Consider the following 22,746-nt stretch of genomic DNA (forward strand, 5'->3'; position numbering starts at 1 on the left):
TTGGAAGTATAAAAATTGTGAGGTTTCATTAACGCATGGGATACGGTCATCTATTCCTTTGAAAATGGGAAAGTTTGAGTTCTAATCCTGAATTGGGCACGAAGCCAGCTGGGTGACTTTGGGCCAATCACATTTCCTCAGACCTAGGAAAGAGGCAATGGCAAACCACTTCTCAAAAACTTGCCAAGAAAATTGCAGGGACCTGTCCAGGCAGTCCGAGTGTTGTACATGTTTGAACGAAAAAGAGAAAAAAAATATGTACATAAGTAGGTTTACTGGAAAATCTTCATATGATAAAGATGTTAATGCAATGTTGTACTAAGCTTTAGAATCTGTTCACCAGGAAATATGATTGTATCAAGAAAGGAGGGTGGCTAAAAGAATCATATTGAGAAATTGGAAACATTATTCCAGATGTTTAGTGGTTGTCAGAAATATGTGATGTTTTAGAAAAGGTAGAATTTTCTACTGATCAAAGGTTGCAACTGCTGAGGTATGGTAGATTGGCCTCTGGCAGAGATTGAGATATTTTACATGTTGTTACCATGGCAGAGATTGAGATATTTTACATGTTGTACCAATTATATTAATGTGTTAGCAAGTGTTGATAAGTATTAAATATAAGATTTTTTTTCATAATTGCATTCTTTGAGTTTGCATCTTTACTATTTCTTTAAGTTTAAAGATTATTTTGTTAATTGGGTATTTAAAAATATTAAATAAAAATTATCCAGAAAGGGGGAAAGAATCTCCAGTGTGTTTACATGACAGGGCAAGAACCTAATCAAGGTAATTGATCACCTAAATTCCTCTGATGACCCATTGCCAGGCAAACTCAAGAAGCTCAGGGGGGTTGGGACTTCCTCAGGTTGGCCACATGCTTAGCCCTGGAGATGCACCTGACCCCTTCACAGCCAGCCTTCCTCAAAATGGTTAAAATAATCTTGCTCGGATCAGATTTTGAATTTTAATGCTATTTATTATCGAGTTGTTCATCTGGGATTTTATCTCATTGATCCAAGTTTGATAATAGATATTTTTGTGCTCTACTTTTCATGGGAATTGGCTATAAACTGGCATCTTTCAGGATATGCAGTAGAAAAATGAATATACTGCAATCAATAAACAGTAAATGTCTTTTGTCAGCGTCTCTGGATAATAGGCAGAAGAATGCCAGAAGTCTGAAAATTATTTGGAAACGCAGAGCACCCAATCTGTCCACCACTCAGATATTTGTTTCTTTGTACCAAAATACTGATGTAAAACAATTTTTGTGAAGAGCATACAGCATATTATAACATGTGAGAATGTGAAATTATCGCTCTAAAGAAATCTGTGTGGTCATCTGCCTTTCGCCGAGGTCCAGTCAACTGGTTGCCACAAGACACTGTTTTGACACAAAATAAGCATTTCTTTGCTTTTATTAAAAATGTGTTTATTATAATCAAACTGCTGCATTTTGGGAAATATGGTGTGCGTGATTGATAGGACATGTGCAAAATAAATAGTTGGCATAAATACATAAATAAAGTTCTTTGATGTTCACACCATGTAGCCTCCACAGCTGAACAGTCTGTCAGGTTCAAAACTTCAAGTGGGCAGCTTCTATTTAAGCTGTTCAAGTCTGTACCAATTTATCAGATCCCCTGCTGTACCCTGGACCGAAAAGCAGCCAAGAAATTGAAGCAAACAGGTCATTCACAGTTTCAGCAAAAAGGCATCCCATTTGCTTAATTAGTGTAATAGTTATATTACCCAACATGTCCTTTCATAGCTTCAAGTACTTCGCAGTAACACCAAAAGCCTGAATTGATCCAGATTTTAAGGCTGAACATTCAACGGTCTATTAACTAGTCCTTCCAAATTTGGAGGAGTTCCTTCTCTACCAGTTCTAGAGGACAGGCAATCGGCACTCTAGCCAACTAAAGTGGCTCAAGCATTTTTGTTTGAACTATATTATAGCTGGAACAAGAAGCTGTTTATCTGCTTTCACAGTAGAGAAGTCAGCCATGCCACAACTGCTTCCTTGCATAAGCTTTTTTCTTCTCTAGATAGCCACACCCAATTCACAGCTTTGGTCCATGAGTCAGAGCCAAGTGAAGCTTGGGTAGAAACGCAACTCCCAGCAGTGTTATGCCAGTTTCCTGAGCAGATGATGGTAGTGTTGCAAGGATTTGAGACAACACATAAGTAAAGCCACCAATTTCTATATTTGTATTCCTTTTTCCATCTGGTACACCACTTTCCACACCAAATATCTAGTATCAGGCATTAGACCAAAAGCCTAGAAACCATCATAAAAAATATTTGTACTTTTTTCTTTACCCTGCACTGTACATAGTGTATGGAGCATAATTTCTCCACCCTTTCTACCCAGTGACACCATGTGCATAACCAATTATGCAATGATTGCACAGACATAAAACTTAAGGCATCTATCCCTACACCATTTTCCTGTGAACTGAAGCATTCACATCAAGCTGATGTTGTTGTGTTTTTTTTAAAAAAAACAAGAAACACAATGATGCAAGGGATCCAGAATTGGGTGAATCCTGAGGAGTGGTTTGGAGCTACAGATGTGTGCAGATTTGAAGTTTTCCTTTTTAGAAAATTAGACATCGGAATGTTTTCACTATGGATGCCTAGAGTTGCCATCCTTTATGTTATTAACATATCCATCCTGAGGTGTTCCGGTGAGACTACACCACTTGCAGCCTTAAGCATCTGCTCGCTGTAGCAGTAGTTTGAGAATATACTTGAGCCGACGTTGAAGTTCTGGTGAACAACCCAGTTCTGCGATGCTGCTCAGCTTGTAAGTATAGGAATTCCTGTCACGGTTTATGTAGGTAAGGAGGCAGGAGTGGTCAGGTTTGCTGAAGATCACCTTGGTATGATCATTGTAAAAGTTAACCTATATAAAAAAAGACAGCACAATCCCTTTCTTAACACTCATCACTGATGGGTATTTAAAAGTATAGCATTTATTTTGGATTCTCCACATTTATATTGCATGCATCTAGGTCAGGGGTCCTCAAACTTGGCCATTATAAGACTTGTGGACTTCAACTCCCAGAATTCCCCAGCCAGCATGGCCGGCTAGGGAATTGTGGGAGTTGAAGTCCACAAGTCTTAAAGTGGCCAAGTTTGAGGACCCCTGATCTAGATTAAGCACAAAGAACTCTTCTACAATTATAGACTGCTGTAGGCAACGTTCTATAACTTCAGCAAAAATAGGCCTGAAATTTTAGATCTGCTTTTTGGTGGATACCTTTTATATTATGTGGATTAAGCATATAAGGCTTTGCTGGACTTACTATATTTCACTTCCTACTGAAAATTGGCAAGAAATTGAACAGCTACTATTTAGTGGCTTGCTACTAAATTCTGGCTGTATGATCTTTGTGGTTATGGAGATTGTAAAGAAAATGCATGCCACGCCCTTGTTTAGCATATCTGCTAGGAGACTAGGAGACTTTGGCTGTAGTTTTCTTCCTCTGTTCCCTTCAGTTAAAACACTGGAAGGAAACAAAATGCAGAAGTTGAACTGAAGGGCTAGAAAACCAGATATACAGAAATGGGCTTACAGGTATCCAATATATGTTAAACTACCATGACAAACGTATATGCACTTATATCCTGCCTTTTCTCCAAGTCTAATAAGGTAGCAAACATGATTGCGCTGTGCAATATATAGGATTGAGGGGTTCCCACAAACCTCCTCATAGGCAACTCCTATCCACTGCAACATCGGTCTTTTAACAGAATATTGAAGGCACAGCCTTATATTTTCATGAGGAGGAAGGAGTGTTGCATTATTTATAAAAATAGTAAAGGCAGGGAAGAAATAAAAACCTTCAAAAGATAAGCTACCTTTGGCATAGCATCTTCCTGTAAATAAAAATACTTCTCATGTCAGTTAACACGAAGGAGCCTTGGAAGTGTTTGGCATGAGAAGTCTGTCTAGAACTCTCTTAAGTAGAAGAGGGCGCAGGTCATAAATACTTTTACTTAAGGGACTTGATGCATCACACACCTGTAAAGTTCCATTGCTGAAAAGCATCAGTAAAGCCTGATTAGTCTTCACCCACTGTAGGAGCAGCATAGGCAGCTGTCCAGTCTCTTCTATGCTGGGCAAATCTCCACCCTTTGAAAAGAGGACAGAAAAGTTAGAAAAATGGACGAAAGAACGGTCAGTTCCTAACATTCCTCCTCAATCTATTCTCGGCATTCCTACCCAAATGAAAATAAGTAATTCTCAGCTTCCACTGCAAAACAATATCTCAGGTACCTCAGTGATGGTGATGACCTATAAAGCCCTAAATGGCATGGGCCCGGATTATATACGGGAGTACCTTTTGCCGGCGTTAACTTCCCATCGTCCTGTGCGCTCCCACAGAGAGGGCCTCCTCAGGGTGCCGTCGGTCAGGGAATGTCGACTGGCGGCCCCCAGGGGGAGAGCATTATCTGTGGGCATGCCTGCCCTCTGGAATCAGCTTCCTGTTGAGCTCCGGATGGCTCCTGACCTTCGCTCTTTTCGCCGCAACCTGAAGACTTGGCTATTTGAACTTGCCGGCCTGGACTGAGGGATTGGGGTTTTAAATTTTAAATTCCATATTTTAAATTTTAGAATGTGTTTTATTGCTTAGGGCTACTTGGTTTAATTTATTTTAATTTTTGTATATTATGTGCTGTATATTGTGTTTTAATTGCCCTGTACACCGCCCCGAGTCCTTCGGGAGAGGGGCGGTATATAAATCCAATTAAAAAAAATACCAGAAAACATGTTTAAGAAAAGTCAGATTAGCAGAATTTCACTGCATTCTGCAGAATTTTAGTTAAAGCTTCATTACACCTGTGGAATAGGCATAGCCAGAAGGATAAGGCATCACATCTGAGAACAGATCCGACAATGGGACCAGCTGATCAAACAGAAAGGAAGGGAGAGAGGGAGTGAGTATTTAACTATTCTCTTTATTTATTTATATTTATTTATATTGGGACTTATATGCTGCCCTATCTCCCGAAGGACTCAGGGCGGCTAACAACAATAAAATACAAATAAGATACAAATATTAAGAAGAGATTAAACTATACCAGGCCCCAACTAAAACCAATAAAACGTTAAAACTGTATTAAAACCCCTTATCATCAGTCCAGGTCGGCCAGTTGGAAAAGAAGTGTCTTAAAGGTCACAATGGAAGGACCGGAGGTCAGGGGCCATCCGGAGCTCCGAGGGGAGCTGATTGCACAGGGCAGGTGCCCCCACAGAGAAGGCCCTCCCCCTGGGGGTCGCCAGCCAACATTGTCTGGCCGACAGCACCCTAAGGAGGCCCTCTCTGTGTGAGCGCACAGGGCGATGGGAAGTCGTTCCTGGCAGCAGACAGTCCTGCAGGTATCCCGGGCCTAAGCCATGAAAGTATTATGAAAGATGCCTATCAACGTCTAGATGAAATGGTTAGAAAATTGGCAATTCCTTCTGCATTCAGAAACCAACACAGCATAAACATGAACATACGTGACATCTCACCTTCATGAGATGCTCCTCCATGTATGAAGCAAAGTACTGCAGAATCCCCATCTGTTCCTGTAGCTGTTCCGGAATTGCTGAAGTCGGGAAGGAGAAATGTTTGCTATTTGTCAGATTGTAATGTACTTTCCTAAAAGGCAAGAGAATGTAGTTAGATAGCAGTAGCCAGAAGCACCTTGGATCTATTATGATGTACAAATTATCTACGTATGGCAGAATGAAATGGAGAGGCATCTCTTTCTTATTTTGATTTTTTTTTTTTGGCCATTCAACAATTTAGCATTGGTAACATCAACAATCCTGCCGTATGACACGGGAGTGGAGCTCATAGCTCCTAAACAGGGCTTCTAATGTAGGGATAAATATTAAAAGATTTTTAAAAAATGCATATCAGGTCTTCTAGAGCAGGGGTCTTCAAACTTGGCCCTTTTATGACTTGTGGACTTCAACTCCCAGAATTCCTCAGCCAGCAAAGCTGGCTGAGGAATTCTGGGAGTTGAAGTCCACAAGTCATAAAAGGGCCAAGTTTGAAGACCCCTGTTCTAGAGCATCCCAAGGGGGAAAAAAAAGGCAAGCACAAATTGTTGAGCTATTTTAAGCAGAAAATGTCACTTTCCCTTTGTTGTGATCTTCTGGCTCATGTCTTCAGTTATCCATTATTTTATATTGCCTGTACTACCCAGTGATTATCATTCGGCACATAAGGCTGAGCAGGCCTTCCGCTGTAGTGAAGAGCTGATCCAAGTGCATTACCAGCCTCAACTATGTGCATATACCTTCCTCAACTCCTCAATCAATCCATTTCTTCCACTTACTTCCAGTCAGCTGAGAGAGACATGTGAGTTCCATCATTGAAGAGGACACCAATGCTGTGGTTGGAGAGCTGGTAACCAAATCCGTACTTGTTGGAATAATCCACCCACTTGCTCACCCAAACAAAATGTTCATGGCAAGCCAGGGAAGCCGGGTTCGTCTCGGCTGGACAATGAATAAAAGATACTTATTAATTCAGGAGAAATTATTAGTATTAGATCAAATAATCCTCTTCAAAGGATTGTACTGAAGACAGAAAATATAGAAAGGAGCAAACTAACATGGCTCCTCTTCCTCTTTCTTAACACCAGCCTCTAAATATGGAGAGTAAATATGTGAGCCAATAACTATTCCTTATTTATGAAGAACCACTCTCTTCCAATTCATGATCAAGTGCGAAAAGCCATTTGCACGTTCAGCAGGGAAAGCTCACATATAGAGAGCTCTATGATTTAGTCTCCACACAAGTTCAAATCCTTTGTAAAGAGCGTTTCAGCTCACATATAAGCCTTTGCATGCAAAAGGAGGCTTCCTTAGGGCAGTTTCAGCTGACACAAACATAACTGGAAAAACAGGGTTCGTCCTAGCTGCTTGCATGGTCAATTTTAATCTTGAATAGGATTACAATTTTCCAGGGTTCTAAGTCAGGGGTCCCCAACCTCCGGTCCGCAACCAGTCCGCACAAACAAGCAAAGCCCCATCCGCGGGATGCAGGCAGCACATAAAACCACGCCCCCTCCGGTCCATGGAAAACCTCCCTCAGCGGAACCGGTCCCTGGTGCCCAAAAGGTTGGGGACCTCTGTTCTAAGTCATAGTGAGAACCCCTAAGGTATCTCTCCCACTATGAATGGAGGGGGTGATATGGAAGATTAAAATATGCTCTTTTCCATTCAACCTCCTAGTGAACAGACCATGGGAATAAATACTCAACACTTGGACATTAATGTTAAAAAGGACTGGGAGAGGGAAAAGTGTTCGGAGGTTACCACATAGAGCTTTATGCATCCTGTGCTTTATCCTGTTTGATATTAACTTTCAGGAGAGAAGCTCTTTCCACATGGTCCACCAACCCATTCCCGATTTCTGAATTAATACCCTTTACTTACCTGATGGCATAATAGACAGACAGTTCTTCAGGAGCCCAACAGCAGATTCAATAAGAGCTGATGCTGTGACACACTCTTCAAATACTAGACAAAAGAAAAATAATAGCACAAGATGATTCCAGCTTCTATGGAGCAAGCCTAGAGAGATTCTTACTTGCGAAGCTAAAAATCTGAATATACCTGGTAGGGAAATTCATTTTTATTAGAAGATGATATAAAACTACGTCTGGTTCACCAAATTAATTAGGCTGAACTTCTTAAAGGTATACTAAGACCTTTTGCTACTCCCAGCCAGATCATGGCAGAAGACTCTGCCATGGAGACCCAGGCCTTTGGCAAGGGAGAGCCTTTGGCATTTTTATGCACCTCTTAAGTCCTTCCCAAATACATGGTGTAGTAGGCCAGAGGTAGGCAACCTTGGCTCTTTTATGACTCATGGACTTCAACTCCCACATGGCTCAGGAATTCTGGGAGGTGAAATCCATGAGTCATAAAAGAGCCGAGGTTGCCTACCCCTGGTGTAGGCCGATTTTGTTTGATATTATCGCAGGATGGAAGCTGTCCAAGTAAAGCTGCATTTTAAATTGACTGATGATTTTGTCAATGACAATGGTGTTCAGATGGCGCTCCAGATGTTTTGGGGTAGTAACAATAGCACTGGTTGCCTTGGGTACAATCTTTGCTTTCCATTGGCACTGTCATTCTACAACTATTTGTAGGTCCTTTGTATTTAGTTGATATTTTTCTCAATTTCTTTCTTTTCTAGTCTGCTGTCTCCAGGTTCTGCCATGTCCACTTCCAAACTTTTTTTGTCTTTCTTAATAGTTGTTAAGTCTGGGGTGCTAGACTTGATCCGTTTTAAATTTTAAAGTCCCAGAGCAATTTAGCTTCTTTATTTTCTATTATTTTATTTGTTTTGTGATCCTACCACTTGCTGCTTGCAGACAAATAGTATTTCTTCCAGATATTCCAATGCAACATCATTGGTACTTTGTCATGCCACTGTTTGTGATTAGTCTGTGCAATTTTCTTCAGCAGCTAACGAGATGGTCCAGTTCAGCTTCTTTGCAGAAGCAGCATTTGCTGTCTAATGCTGTCTTCTCAGGACTGGTTTTGTATGAATTTGTTCTCAATACTTGGTCTTGTGCAGCCAGCATTAGCTGCACAAGAAAGTTTCTTCAACTTTCCTGCCCTTAACTATTGCCAGGTCTTTTTGTTACTTGTTTGCTATACTGGCCTTGCTATACTTTGCTATACTTACTATACTAGCCATGTAATACTTTGCCTTGTCATGTCTTTTGTATTCTTCATTTGGTCTTTTCCTGTAGGCCAGTTTGATTTCCCCAATATTTAATAAACCTTCATGATGAATTAGCTTCAGTGCATCTTCTTCACTGTCCCATGTTCCTTGACAAGTATTATCCTATATCTAAGAAAGGCCAGGAATAAGTTTTGGTTCTGCTGTTTGACTAATAGCTACCTTGAGTGTCCAATATTATGAGTCATCTGTTCAAATTACAATCCTGATCTCAGGTATTTACAGGTCTACTGCTACCAGTGACCTCTTTCTTACTGGGCTTAATCCACTTATCCAAGTTTGAGTAAGTTTAAAGATAACCACTTCTCATTGGGTAAACATACTCTGAGCATCAGCACATCCTATTGGAGATAATGGCAATTCTCACCTTCACAGCTACTAGCTGTTGTCCCACGAATGAATCTGGAGATGGACTTCTGTGAACCCTCTTCAGCTAGGGTCTCTGTAGGGCTGGAGCTAGGACTCTGACCATTCAGAGGAGTGACCTTAAAAAAAAAGCCATTTCAGTCTATATCCTTCTATCCATCCCATCTTTTACTTCTTGTTAATTTCAGTGTACACCATTAATCTTTTTTTCTTCCCCTTCTGAAAGAGCCAAGTGATTAACCAAGTTCCTAAAGTTAACTTACTTCATTTCCATCCACAGTTTTGTGACTTATTTGCCTACAGATAGAAGTCTTTACAAGGCCCGATACTAGCTTAGAGATGTCATCTTTCTCTTCAGAAGAAGCCTTCTTAACTGTGGGGGGGGAAAAAATTCAGAGCAGTTATGTAACCGGCAATCCTATAAGTGACAAAATGGATTTAAGAATGATAATATCTATATGAGATTGTGTTAGAATCAGAAATCTACCTTCAGCTTGACCACAATTCTATCCCAAAAATGATAATATAGGAATGATATAGATGATGACATAGCCAATTTTACAGCTCCCTTCTCCATTATTTATATTTCAAGTATCGTATAGTAAATTGTTAAAAATAACTTGTCTGTTGCCAATTCTAATACTTTTAGATTTCCAAGACATGCAGAGGCAACACCCAAACTGATTATAATTAAATATTAGTCCTTGGTCCAAGACATGCAATCAAAAGGGCCACAAACTAACTGAATAGGCTAGGCATGCTACTACTTTTTGTCCAATACATTTGTATGATTTTAGGAAGCATGTCATACACTGGGACACAGTGCAGAACTCACCTTTGGACCTTCTCTTCCCAAAGAGTGTCTTTGTGACCTTTACCAATAGGCTCTTAGCAGGATTGGGGGGGCTCAGTTCAGGTGCCATCATGCAGCAGCTGGGTGGGAGCTTATCAGGTGTGTAGGCCTAGAAAGTTAAAAATAATTAGTAAAATCAAACTAAACGTCAGAACAGAAAGCATTCATTACGTTACATTTTCCCAGCTTTTTCAGAACTCTCATGCATGTTTGAGATTGGGCCATTTTCATCAAATCTTCCACAGTCATAGGTTTTAAAACTCTGCAGAAGGTTCTGATTTAAGAGGCAAGAATGTAACCATCAGGTTGTTCAGAAAACAAAAGCCAGAGCCAAGAGCAGAATCGTGTGAGCGTGAGTGTTAATTAGAAGCAGGATGTAATTATCTAAATTACAATCCAGGCAAGATTCCAGGAGCTCACGCCCTTAGTAATAGGGGCAGTCATGTTCTTGCGCTGCTAGGGCCTCAATCATGGCTTCCCCTGAAGACTTTGCCTCTAGAAGGACAGTGTCCAAGCAAAAAGACAGAGATACAGCTACCAATAGTATATACTTTGCAAAAGCCCAGTTTGTGGTCCTGGCATCCCTGCGCCAAAGTTAAAGTAGTGCACTTTTGATGGGACTGCCACTCACTTTAGTGAAAAACTCATGGTCCAAAATTTCTTCCAATGTGAAGCGTTCCTGCGGATTGCGTTTCAAGATGCCAGCGAGAAGGTTTTTGGCCGATATAGAAAGGAAAGGAGGAAGCGTGTACGCAACATGTTTGATGCAACGGTAAGTCTCCTTGAGATCTGAAGTCTCAAAAGGCGGGTTTCCACATAGTAAAGTGTACCTAAGGAGTGAGAGGAAGAGAAAGAGGAGAGGGCAAATGATGAGTGCTAAGGAGATTGAAGGATACCACTTCTCTGCAGTCAGCACTGACAGGCTCTCTATTAGCACTTGACTCAGCAGCAGCCATGGAGGAAGTTTATGTTAGACAACACCCAGGCTTAAGTTGTCTCTGTAATCAAGCTCATGAGACATTGCTATTCCTCCAAGTGCCTGCAGACCGGAGGCACATCCGGCTGGCAGATGACAGCACTCCTCCATGTGATCAGAGCTAAAGAATCTCTTCGGAACTAAACTTTTCTGGAATGAATCTGAGCTGAAGCACAGGGAGTTCTTCTCTTAAGAGGGATCTTCTCAGTGAAGATCCCTCTCAGTGAAGATCCCTCTCCCCTTTCTCAGCATTTAGAAGCACATTTTCTATATGTGCTGTGTAAACAGGAAACTGTGGGTAACCAAAGCAAAGAAATCTAAAGGCTCAGACTGTTTTTCAAGATACTCCGGAAAACTGCTGAATACCACCTGAGTTAAACAGTTACCCTGCGTGTAACAGACAGGCCACTTTTTTCCATCTGTTTTGCAGAAATTAAAAGCAGATCATCAACGTTTAGTAACAGCACTAATGTTTTGAGTTTTAGAGCGGAGTTATATACATCGATGCTTACAATACGTGAATCACACACAGTTTAAACTACACGATCTACACACAGTCTAGATCAGGGGTAGGCAACCTCGGCTCTTTTATGACTCATGGACTTCAACTCCAGAATTCCTGAGCCAGCTGGCTCAGGAATTCTGGGAGTTGAAGTCCATGAGTCATAAAAGAGCCGAGGTTGCCTACCCCTGGTCTAGATAATCACCTAAGCTTTTTATTGAGGCTAATTTTTATAGACTGCAGGCACAATGAAATTAGACTGTTATGGAGACCTGGCATATTTGGCATCAACTAGGGAAAGTGGATGCACTTTGTCATCAACTCCTTTTAATACCCTCAGGGAAACATTTTTGGACAACCATTTGTCTGAAATAGCATAGAGTCCAATTGAGCAGGAGGTTGGACTAGAAGAACCCCAGGGTCCCTTCCAACCTTATTATTCTATTACGTTTCATCAGATCACTTACACACATATGGAAGGAGTATTAAGATTTGCAGAAACCAAGAGAGAACTAAAACAGGCCTCATGCAAATTACTGCCTCCATGAAGCCCATTTTGACATGGGCTTATATGGGACTCAAGGAAGTCATTGATTTATATATCCCATTGCCAGCTGTTTGTCCAAGCTTGGGGGGGAGGCTCATATAATGTTATTTCATGATTACTTTGCAGTTTCCCCATAATACTCTGCTGAAACTGGATTTAGTGGCTAGAATTTGGCCTTTTGCTATATTCTATTCATTTTACTAGAATTTCTATTCAGGTACTTGGAATGTCTAACTTTTGGCCTAACTTTTAACTGACAAAACCTAAGCAGATTTTTAAATGGTGTTTTATATATACATGTGCGTGCACCTATTAATGCTTACTATTTCATTTTATTTACCCATTTGAAAGAGCAGATCTGTACAAAAGCCATGCTGCAGAAGCAAATAATCGATTGTAAACTTTGAGGTCTAGACTTACATGACACAACCCAAAGACCATACATCTGATTCTGGCCCATGTCCTTGTCGCACTAGCACTTCTGGAGCAAGGTAATTTGGAGTGCCACAGATAGTCCTAGAGAACAAAAGTTCATAGTATGAGACAATGAACCAAGCATAACATTTCTGCAACTCCCTTTTGTTTTTTCTATTCATCCGGGCAAAATACTTATTATGCTAAGGGACATATTTTCCCAACTTAGTACCCTTCATGTAGTCAGGATAGCTAGAATTTTCAGCTAGTTCTTCTTAAGGGTATACATTTAGAGGGTAAAGGTAAGTAAAGGCAATGATCCTGCTGCTTCTGCTGCCACCACCACATAGCAGATCCAGTAAATAGGACTGAAGTGTCCCCCCACACACACACACACACAAAATAGCCTCCCAAATTAGCCAGGTATTTGCTAAACCTAAGTTATCAATACCAGGAAAAAACACAGTTCCAGTAATTCCAAAATGAGCCTTTTAAGAAAAAATATATAACAAACTATTTTTTATTTTAAAATTCCACTACTGCTAGGGCTGACTTTTTTTTAGCTATAACTTGATCCATTCATTGTTAGGTCTTAGGGAAAATTAATCTTTTCATCAAGGGTGCAAGAAAACAAAACCTGGTTTGACATTTTTATTTTGTCGTTTCTTTTATTCTGCAGCTGGGCTTCAGAAACCTTCCTTCTTCCAGCCATTTCACAAGTCATACGAACGCATTGCCTTGTTCCACGAACAGGACGTGCAAGAAGCTTTTTTCACAACTCCCCAGTGAGGAAGTATGAGCCTTCTGCACCTAACAACCTGTGATAGGAGACTGACACTGCTTTCCCACTAATACTCGTTTCTGACGGGCACCAACTGCCAACGTTTGCACAAAGAGTAACACAATATAAGATTAGCCATTGTTCCCCTCCATGGAGCAAACCACAAGGTCTCAGCCTTAGACGTTACTACAGGCACCACATTGTTTCTTCGGTGACCAAGTTCCAGGCTGATGCAAAGGAGTCTATTTCAAGTCCCTTGGTCCCTATTGCACTCAGATTCTTCCCCTCCCCCAACACACAGCTGCAAAGAATGAAGCACCAGGACAATAAAGCTCTTCACCCAAACTTAGAATGAAAAGTGGATTAGAGATGGCAGCATAAGAACATAACCCCAGAGGAATACGGTAGGGACTGACAACATGGGCCTGCAAATACTAATATTTGCATCAGTTCACCCCTTCTAAGAGTAACCCCTCATAGTCTCCTTTGAAAAAACAGAATTTGGAACATCCAATAAAAAATCTCCTGATTTTCAGTCTTGCAGGGCCTAGAGAAGGGTTAGGCAACTGGGGGATATTATGCAATACAGCAAAGACCTGAGAAATTGCTGATGCCCGGCATAAAAATGTTGAGCCACTTACTTTTTCCTCTGGTCTGCAGGCTCCTGGCGAGCAGCCAAACCGAAGTCACCGACTTTCAGTTCCATATTTTCATTGATGAAAAAGTTACCTGTAGCAGACATTATTTCCTTAGTTAATATTACCTATTTCCTGCCTTTCTACCTCAAAATCTGATATTACAGAAATATTCCCAGAGATCACACTTGGCTTCTAGGCCAAGAAGTTCCTAATCCTATCTAAGTGCCATGTAAATTAAAAAAAAGCTTAAAATGAATGTACGTTTTACCATTTAGAATCCCAGTTTTTACTTTTTTTTAAAAAAAAAGAGAGAGAGAGAGAGAAGATCTTAGAATGCAAATTTAGAGAGATTATACGGTGTCTCCTTAAGGCAATCTCATTCTCAAAACAAGTATCGTAGTTAATATGTTAAGATACATTTTTGGCATATTTTACTCATGAGTAAAAGAGCAGCTGTGCTGTACATACCCAACTTGAGGTCTCTGTGTAAAATGCCCTTAAGGTGGAGGTATTTCAAAGCAGAGATTATTTGTTTGAGGTAATACCGAACCTCTGGTTCCAGGAGGGTATGGCGGGACTTCCAGATATGTGCCAAAGACTAGAACAAGACATAATTAATCATAAAGAGGCTATAAGCAGACTGCTGTTTGGCGCATTGTTCATAACTCAAGTTCAAATCCCTACTCCTCCATGAAATTCAGGAGTCAATGTGAGCCAGTCATTAATCTAATCTAATCTAATCTGCTCCACAATTCTTCAATTTGGTGAGATGGAACACTTTAAGCCCTACTGGTGGTTGATGGCAGAAAAAGAATGATAAATACATAGGAGATAGACATGAGTGTCCCAGTTACCGATGAAACTCATGACCAGTAAAGGATTAGAAAGGGCTTCTCCTCAATCTTTTACATATCAGACATGGGCAAATTTGGGTACATTAGAGTTTGTTATATTGTACTATCTTATTGACAACATTGGTCATGCTACCTAGAGATGATAGGTATTGAATACATTAATATATTCAATACCTATGTTGCTACTGAATACCTATGTTGCTCCTCTCTGTGCTAACACTGCATGCTCCCGAAGTCAGTCTAAAATGTTCTAATTCAAGTATGTTTCCATTTGATGCTAATCCCTCCTCCCGTCTATATCTCTCAGTGAACTTATGATGGTATCTATATGTTTTTCCATTTTATTCTCAGACCACAAATAAAATTCATGCAATGTTTCCATGTCCACTTTCCAAAATACAAGAGAGTCAAATTACTAGAAATTTTATCTTATGAGTGTAGTGAAATATGCTAAAATGTATATGAACTGCATGAAGAACATTTGGTATTATACCTCAAGAAAGTTCATCAAAGAAATTTTCAAATCTTAATAGCCAATTCTAGCAAAGGTCATTCTTGTCTTAAGCAATGGCATGAATTCTGATATAACATCTATAAACACTATTCCAACAAGTAATCCTTGCTGGACAGTTTAATACCTATTTTGATGTACCCCAGAGCAACTGAAGCCATTAAAATGCCATAAGATGACATTGTTTATATGAAAATAAAGTGCAAATAAAGAACAAGTAACTAAAAATAGAACAAGTGCTACTTGTGGTAGTCTCAATGTCTATACTGAAAATACTTCCTATGACAGATTTTTACAAAGAACATTTTTATCACTCTAAGAATACTTTCAAGGAGGAATGAATTTAGGAAGACAAGCAGGAAGCATCAAAGTGGCAAGCTGCAATACATACCTCCAGTATTGGTAAGCAGCCTAGAAGGGCACATCTTTACTAACTGTCAAGGATGCATTGAATATCTATGGTTCTCAACTCTCTTAAGATATATGCTGCCAACAGTATTACCGCCCTTCCTCTTTCTTCTATTTGTTAAAATCTACCATTGGCCCCTTTGTTTTGCTCCTATAATGAATCTTATAGTATTCTATCATTTCGAACACATAACAGAAAAATCACATCTACATTCTCCTATGGATGTGATAGTTATAGCTTATAAATTATGCCCTGTCTGGAACAAGGATTCAGTGCTATCATCTTGCATGGTCCATTTCTGTTAGTTAGTTCACAATGCTACAAAATGTTTTTGCTTCAGCTGGTCATGTGATAGCAGCCCTAGTTTCACTGCCCGGCTCTGATGAAACAATGATGGTCAGAGACTGTTAAGACATCAAAAGAACACACATATTTGTAAAAGGAGAAGGCTACAATATAGTAAAACATGCTTCAGGGAACACACAAGGTTCAGAGACAGAAAGTAATTTAGTACTCACTTTCCTACTACAATGCTCAAGGAAAATATAAATGTTGTCTGCATCTTCAAAATGATGTGAGAACTTCACGATATGTTTGTGATGCAAATCTCGGTGTAGTTCAATTTCATTGATGATCTGAAAGAGTCACCAGGAGGATTACAATCTGCAAGTTCAGAACCAACGTCCAGCACAAGGTGATTACTTCACTTATTCTCAGCCTGCTCAGGCCTCAGTCACATACCTTCTCACGTTGGTGTGGTTTAGCCACTCTGCTGTGAGGGATAACTTTCACTGCATACATTGTGTTGCTTGAGAGGTCAATCGCTTCATAGCATCTTGCGAATCCCCCCTGCCAATCAAGAAGCAGAAATTACCTATGTATACTGCAGGAACTTCCCATTTTTCCTTGATGCACAAGTAAATGATTGGAAGGCACTTTTCCAAGACACCCACATTATTCTGAATATAATATTCATAAAATTCTGAACATAAGATTGTAGTCAAGGTTCTTGGCCATTCTTACTTTTTTTAAAAAAAAACCCGCCTACCCTACCACCTGAAAGGCCTATATGCTAATTTGCGAAATTAGCCAATGTACCCATTGTTAAAAAGCCTCAAAGAGGAATAACCGGCAGGAATATTGTCAAAAAGATTAATTTCTGTGATAACCTATTTATAATAATAGCAGATTTTCTCAGACCTCCTGCTTTTAGTGACAGCACTGAGCACTAATATACGGACCTAAAGCTCCAAGATAAATACCTTGTCAATGGTACGAGTACATAACTGCATAAGTAGGATGAGGTCACCTAGATATATTCTAGCCCATGTTTTATGTCAAGCTCTGATACTTTGTGTTAGAAAGATGTGAAAATGTGTCCAAAACTTTTGCCCATATTTGTCTCCTCATTGTACCTATGACTCAAATGCGCAGCAAATTTAAATCAGTTGGAGATGAGCATAGTTCAATACTCATATTCTGGCTCATGGTCATTCAAATTTTAACCACAAAACAATTACTTTTAAACAGCAAATATAATGGTAAGAAACCTAGAAATTGAATCCTATGATAAATAACTAAAATAACTGGGATTACGTGCGTTGGAGAAAAGATAAGTCTTCCTTAGATACTGTATCCAAAAAAGCAAATTTAATTTTTAGAAAGTTATTGGTGGCAGCTTGCTGACAGTAAAATAGTATGTTCCAGAAGATAATATGCTTCTTGGAAGGCATTCAGCAGAAGTGGGTGGCTAGAGATACTCTTAATGCAGATTCTCACACGGAGACCTAAATCTTCAAGCTCTTGTTCCAAATTTAAAAACAACATGCTTGATGTGCTGACTACACAATCAAATATTTAATTTCTTCTAATGTTTCTCAGGAATGTGCAGGTACAAATTTGGTAAATTTGATCCAGCAATTTCAAATATACTATTCTTTCTCTGTTATGCATTTTTTTTAGGATATAATTTTGCCTAAGGCTGTTTCACTTCAGTCACTGGCAGGCCTTTTTTTTTTAACAGAGAATGGCTAAGCCCTGTTCATATGACACCCAGAACAAAATTACGGTACTATCTAGACAGGTTTTTCAAGCAGCATAGAAAGTACAAGCTTGGCTGCACCATACTCCTTTGTTTGAAATAGCTTCATGCCTAAACAACATTTTGGCCAAGACAAACCAGTTTCTCTGCAACAGAGAATCCTGGTTTGGGTATTGTCTTTACAGAAGCAATTTAGGCTGGTATCATCAAAAAGAGTTACCAATAGACAGCAATTAGAAAACAAGTATTTCACACAATGCCACATTCGATGCAAAAGATTGTTTTTCCTGATATTAGATGAAAGTATCACTATAGCCAACGAACAGATTTTTCACAAGACACACTGCTTTGTATAATGTAGAACAAACAGAACCAAAAGTTGCACCCCTTCTATCTTTGGAATGCGATCAGTTTTCCTGGCAGAGATTTCCCGCATAAATGCTGTTTTCTCCAATCCATTTAGAAAACCAGTTATGTACACATTTTGTATGACCAAAAAAGAAAATATATTTTAAGCAAAACATTCTTGCTCATTATATATACATCTGTATATATAATGTATCCAATAATATATAAATCAGCAGCAGTCACAATCATATATTCAGTTAAATAACAGCCTTATAGCATCTTAAATGTAACAAATGCCTTTTTATTGCATAAGCAGTGTGCTCACAGTGTGCTTCATCAGATGCATGGATCATTGTCACAAACGCAGAGTACATTCTGACTCCATTAGGACAAAAATACAGAAACAGCCATTATCAAAACAGTGGAAGAACGTGATATAGACCTATATGTCATAGACCTATTAAATCCACTTCTAGGTACATCCTTTAAAAATTAAATGTAAGCTTCCATGAGTTATGCAGTAACTTTGTAGTGCAAAACCAGATTAAGAAAACATACAAAAATTCTTTGATTGGAATTCATCCTTAGTTTATTTTCACAAGGACATATTGCTTCTTTATTGCTTCATGAATACTAAAAGTCAACTGTTTCTAAAAAAGGCACTTGTGAAGCCTCAAAATACTAGAAAAAAGAGTGGGTTCAGGCATGGCACTAAATCAGTGATTTATTTTAAAAAAAATAACACAGCTCAGTGGAGAATATCATAGTCACATTACAAGTATAGATTCCACAGCCTCCATCAGCAAGCAACATAGCCTTTTTCAATGTGATGCTACTAAATACATTGAAAATTAATTCCTAGCATTCTCAGCAAGCAAGAGTTTTCAGTCACACTAGCTATAAATCCCAAGGCTTGAAGTCCTATTCAACTGGAGAACAAATATAATGGACTGCCTATAGATTCAAGCTATTCCTATTGAGTAACCTGTCTCAGCATGAAAGAGTCATATGAGGATACAGTCCTCTAAATGCCTTTGGCACTGATGCCCCACCTTCTGATGCTCTGGGTAGCTTATAATGAGATAACCCTCAGAAGTCTGAGGATTAGGCTAAGCTCATAATTTAAAAAAACTCCATAATCATAATTCAAATCAAGGCCACCCAGTCCCAAATCCAATTTTGTGCTGGCTATTTTTTTTTAACCAGAATTTATAACCCATTTATAACCCATGGAGATGGTCAGCATATAAATTAAATAATAAAAATTGGAGGCCTAGTATGTTAAACATATTTATCTGAAGAATTCTAAACCCAGAAATGTTAGCTATCAAAGCTGAATCGAGTTTTCAGTCTTCATGACCCAGAAATCCATTGGCATCCCGCTACCTTCTAACTACACTGTATTAGATTACACTTGTTTGCCAGTTTTGTTCTATTGTTGTGAACACTTATATTACTATGTTTTTTGCTTAACCATCGTTTAACCATGGTTTACAGTTGGTTTTTAACACAATACTAAACAAAAAGTCATGTAAATTACTAGAGGTTGGCCAGTGGGTCCCTAACTGTCTAGTTTCTGCTAATCCCTAGTCAGTCAAGAGAGAAATTCTCTGCTAAGGTCAGTCTTCACAACCCGCCCCTCCCCACCCCAAAAAACCATAGCTGTATTAAAATTTGCTTGCTCGCAATTAATTAAATAAATTCTTTCACCATCAAACAAGCTAACCATAAGAACCGATTCCCATACTGTAAGCTAGTTAGACTTCAGCGTCTTGTGAACACAGCCATTAGCCTACAAATTCTTTTCCCAATCAACAAATTATTTGCAGGGGAGATGGAGAAGCAAACTATCATCTATCGTGTATAACAATATGACTAGCAAACCAAACCAGGCCCGAACTTCAAAAAAAATAAATCCTCTTATAGAAATAATGGGAAATCTCTGACGCTTTCAAGGGGAAAAGGAGAAGACGGGAGAAGAGCACACAGGCCCGGCGGCAGGGGAGAGAGAAGAACCAGATCATATCAGATCCCTCGCCACCCAATGGGGAGAGCACAGCGGGAGCCTTGCCCAGACAGGCCTGCCTCGGATCAATCGAATCTCGCTGGGAAGGAAGAGCCTCAATCAGGACGGGAGAAAAACCCAGGCCGGTGGAAGAAAAGCTTTCGGAGGGCAAGCGCGAAATCAAGACGCTTTTTTTGCTCCCCCATCACAACGACAACCCTCAAGTGCCACAATGATTCTCACGTACAATAATCCTTCCCAACGTAATCCACTGCTCCTTTAAATCCTTTCTCCTAATCGCGAACGCGACTCAGTTCAGCCCTTTCGGCGGACCGAAGAGAGGCCAGCTTGGAGATCATCCCTCGGACTCACGGATGGCAGAGCCGCCCCCCGAATCGCGATCGCTCCGTCCGGCCGAACCCTTCCTACCCGCGGCGGATACAACCGCACGTACCTTGCCGAGCAGGCGGCCTTTGCTGTAGGATCTGCCCGTGACTGGGTCGCTAATGATTCGGGTGGGTTCGGCCGGTCTAGATGGCTCCACACGGATGGATTTAGGCGCCTCAATCGCGGGAAACGAAGGTTTGTACGGATCCGAGGCCATAACGTGGTCGTTGAAAGGATGAGAGGGGGGGAAACAAATGGGCTCCATCATAGCTCCCTCGAGGAGGGAAGCAGTCGGCCCGCGTCCCGGCGCGTTCTCCCAAGCGCTCACAAAGACACGTGTCGCGCCGGCGGAGGAAGTTTCATCTACTCTTTCTGAGCCCACAGTCAGGGAATCCCGATACTTTTATCAATGAGTGCGTCTGACGTCATCGAATAGGAAACCCCTCCCGCCAACTAGAGGGCGGGAATGAGCCCTTAAAGAACCCGTCACCTCTCCTAAAACAAAAGAGAGATGCAAAATATTCCATCCGTTCTCTGGAAGAGCAAAAAGGTTTTTTTAAAACAACAACAACAACAACGCCGGAAAGATGTATCGACGGAAACTAGAGACAAAACTAGAAGCGTCGCTTACAGTTGCCGGGGAAAGTTTAAAGGCCGGCTGGAGTTTTGCTTTCCAAAAAGTGTAACTCTGCTTGTTTTTCCATCTAAGGTCTTAGGAGCCCTGTTTTAACGCGGGAAAGCAGCTGCCATCTTCGAGATCTGAAAAAACAGATTTTGTAGACGTATGGGGCAAAGCTAAAATTCTGCATTTCCAAGAGCGCTGCTGATTTGATTCTGCAAGTTGCAAAAACTGAAACGTAAATCATGCACATGTATTTAATTAAACTTAGAATATAGCAGGTCAGGTGGACACAGTAGATTCACACATCTCACTAAGCTATAATATAGTTTGTTTCTTTTTCACTTTGTGTATTCCAGAAACCCAGCTATTGTGGTTGGTAAACAACAGCAGTAGTGTGAATTAACTGCTGTGACTTAATTGTGGTTTATTCAAGTAAGCATGGTTAAAGAATCATGGTTTAACACTATGTAAACCTGATCCCAATTAAGTTGTAAATAGCGTTCACATGATACCTTTAGCCATGATTAGCTTTAGTGTACTCAGATCATCTGGCTACATTTATGCGATACATTAAATTATAAACTATTCACATTGGCTGGATTATATTACAATATGGCTAAAACTCACCAGGCTAGGCTAAAATAAGGTTGGCAAGTCAATGACTCATATGAACCCAGGCCTGAGTAACTTTGAGCCATTCACTACTTTTAGCCTAACCAGCTGAGGCTAGTTTTTAAAACCAGAAGACAATAATTGTATTGGATACAGATTAGAATCATTATCTAATAATTAGGCTAGATTTCATGTAACTTAAAAGAACATGGTATTGGATGTGCAACTGATGTGCAACTGTTTCCAGATAAGTATTTATAGTGGAATGTGTATTGCTCATTCACTTATATTTTACACGGCCCTTATGATGGTATTTAGTTGTAATTCACTATATTTCCACAGTTCTATTTTTATCTGATTCACTCAAGAGAAAAAGCATGATCTTCCAGAAGCACAGAATACCAACCCCATCCCAATGTATCTTAGCATTTATGGGTTTGCTATAAGGATAAAAAGTATTTTAAAAAACCCTTAGCATAAAACTTTCAATTGAATATAGCAGTAAGTATCAATATATTACCATTTCAAATCAGTAGGATTTTTTTTCTTTGTGTGAAATGCAGTATTCCTTAAAATTATATATACATGTTTGTGTTTGTTTATGTATACTGGCAAAAGTTCCTTCTGAGTTTCTGTCATTTTAACAATTTTGAAATTCACTATTCTTTTAAATATAGCCACAATATTTTAACACTATCTAAATAATTAACTTTTAAAAGTAATAAAACCAGCAACAGGTGCAAAAGATTAAATGTGTTTGAGGAGTGGTGGATTCATCTTCCCCAATAAATTAGTACCCATTTCACAAATTTCTGAAAAATTGGCATAAGGGTTGTAATAAGGCCCAAATAGGTGTTTTGTTGCAAAAGCGCAGTAATTCCTAGCTGAATGAAAATCCATAGAAATTCTATGTCAAGCCTCTGTGGGCTTGCCACTAATGGGAGGGGAGAGGAGGGGACAAGATGGGCGTGGGCGATATGGGAGAAGGAGGCATTTGCAGTACGGTGGGCATTGTCGACTTGGCGGCATTTCCTGGAGGGAGCCAAAGAACCGTTTGAGGTCTGGACGGACCATAAAAACCTTGAGGCTTTGCAGACACTGTGGCGCCTATCCCC

At 39.9% G+C, this 22,746-nt stretch overlaps 1 protein-coding gene across 1 annotated transcript; it reads right to left on the reverse strand.

Moving 5' to 3' along the window:
• Nucleotides 1-1,419: 1,419 nt before the first annotated feature.
• PLK3 (polo like kinase 3) lies at nucleotides 1,420-20,752 on the reverse strand. The gene is made up of 15 exons (XM_081324560.1): nucleotides 20,465-20,752; nucleotides 16,358-16,465; nucleotides 16,135-16,251; nucleotides 14,311-14,440; nucleotides 13,846-13,933; nucleotides 12,430-12,525; nucleotides 10,616-10,814; nucleotides 9,967-10,093; nucleotides 9,395-9,504; nucleotides 9,133-9,250; nucleotides 7,448-7,531; nucleotides 6,343-6,505; nucleotides 5,528-5,657; nucleotides 4,034-4,144; nucleotides 1,420-2,911 (listed from the first exon to the last, which is right to left on the reverse strand). The coding sequence occupies exons 1-15, from the start codon at nucleotides 20,663-20,665 to the stop codon at nucleotides 2,717-2,719; spliced, it is 1,977 nt and encodes a 658-aa protein (XP_081180686.1). The 5' UTR covers nucleotides 20,666-20,752; the 3' UTR covers nucleotides 1,420-2,716.
• Nucleotides 20,753-22,746: the final 1,994 nt, after the last annotated feature.

This window comes from Vipera berus (genome assembly GCF_964194415.1).
Source record: "Vipera berus genome assembly, chromosome: 3".
Taxonomy (NCBI): Eukaryota; Metazoa; Chordata; class Lepidosauria; order Squamata; family Viperidae; genus Vipera; species Vipera berus.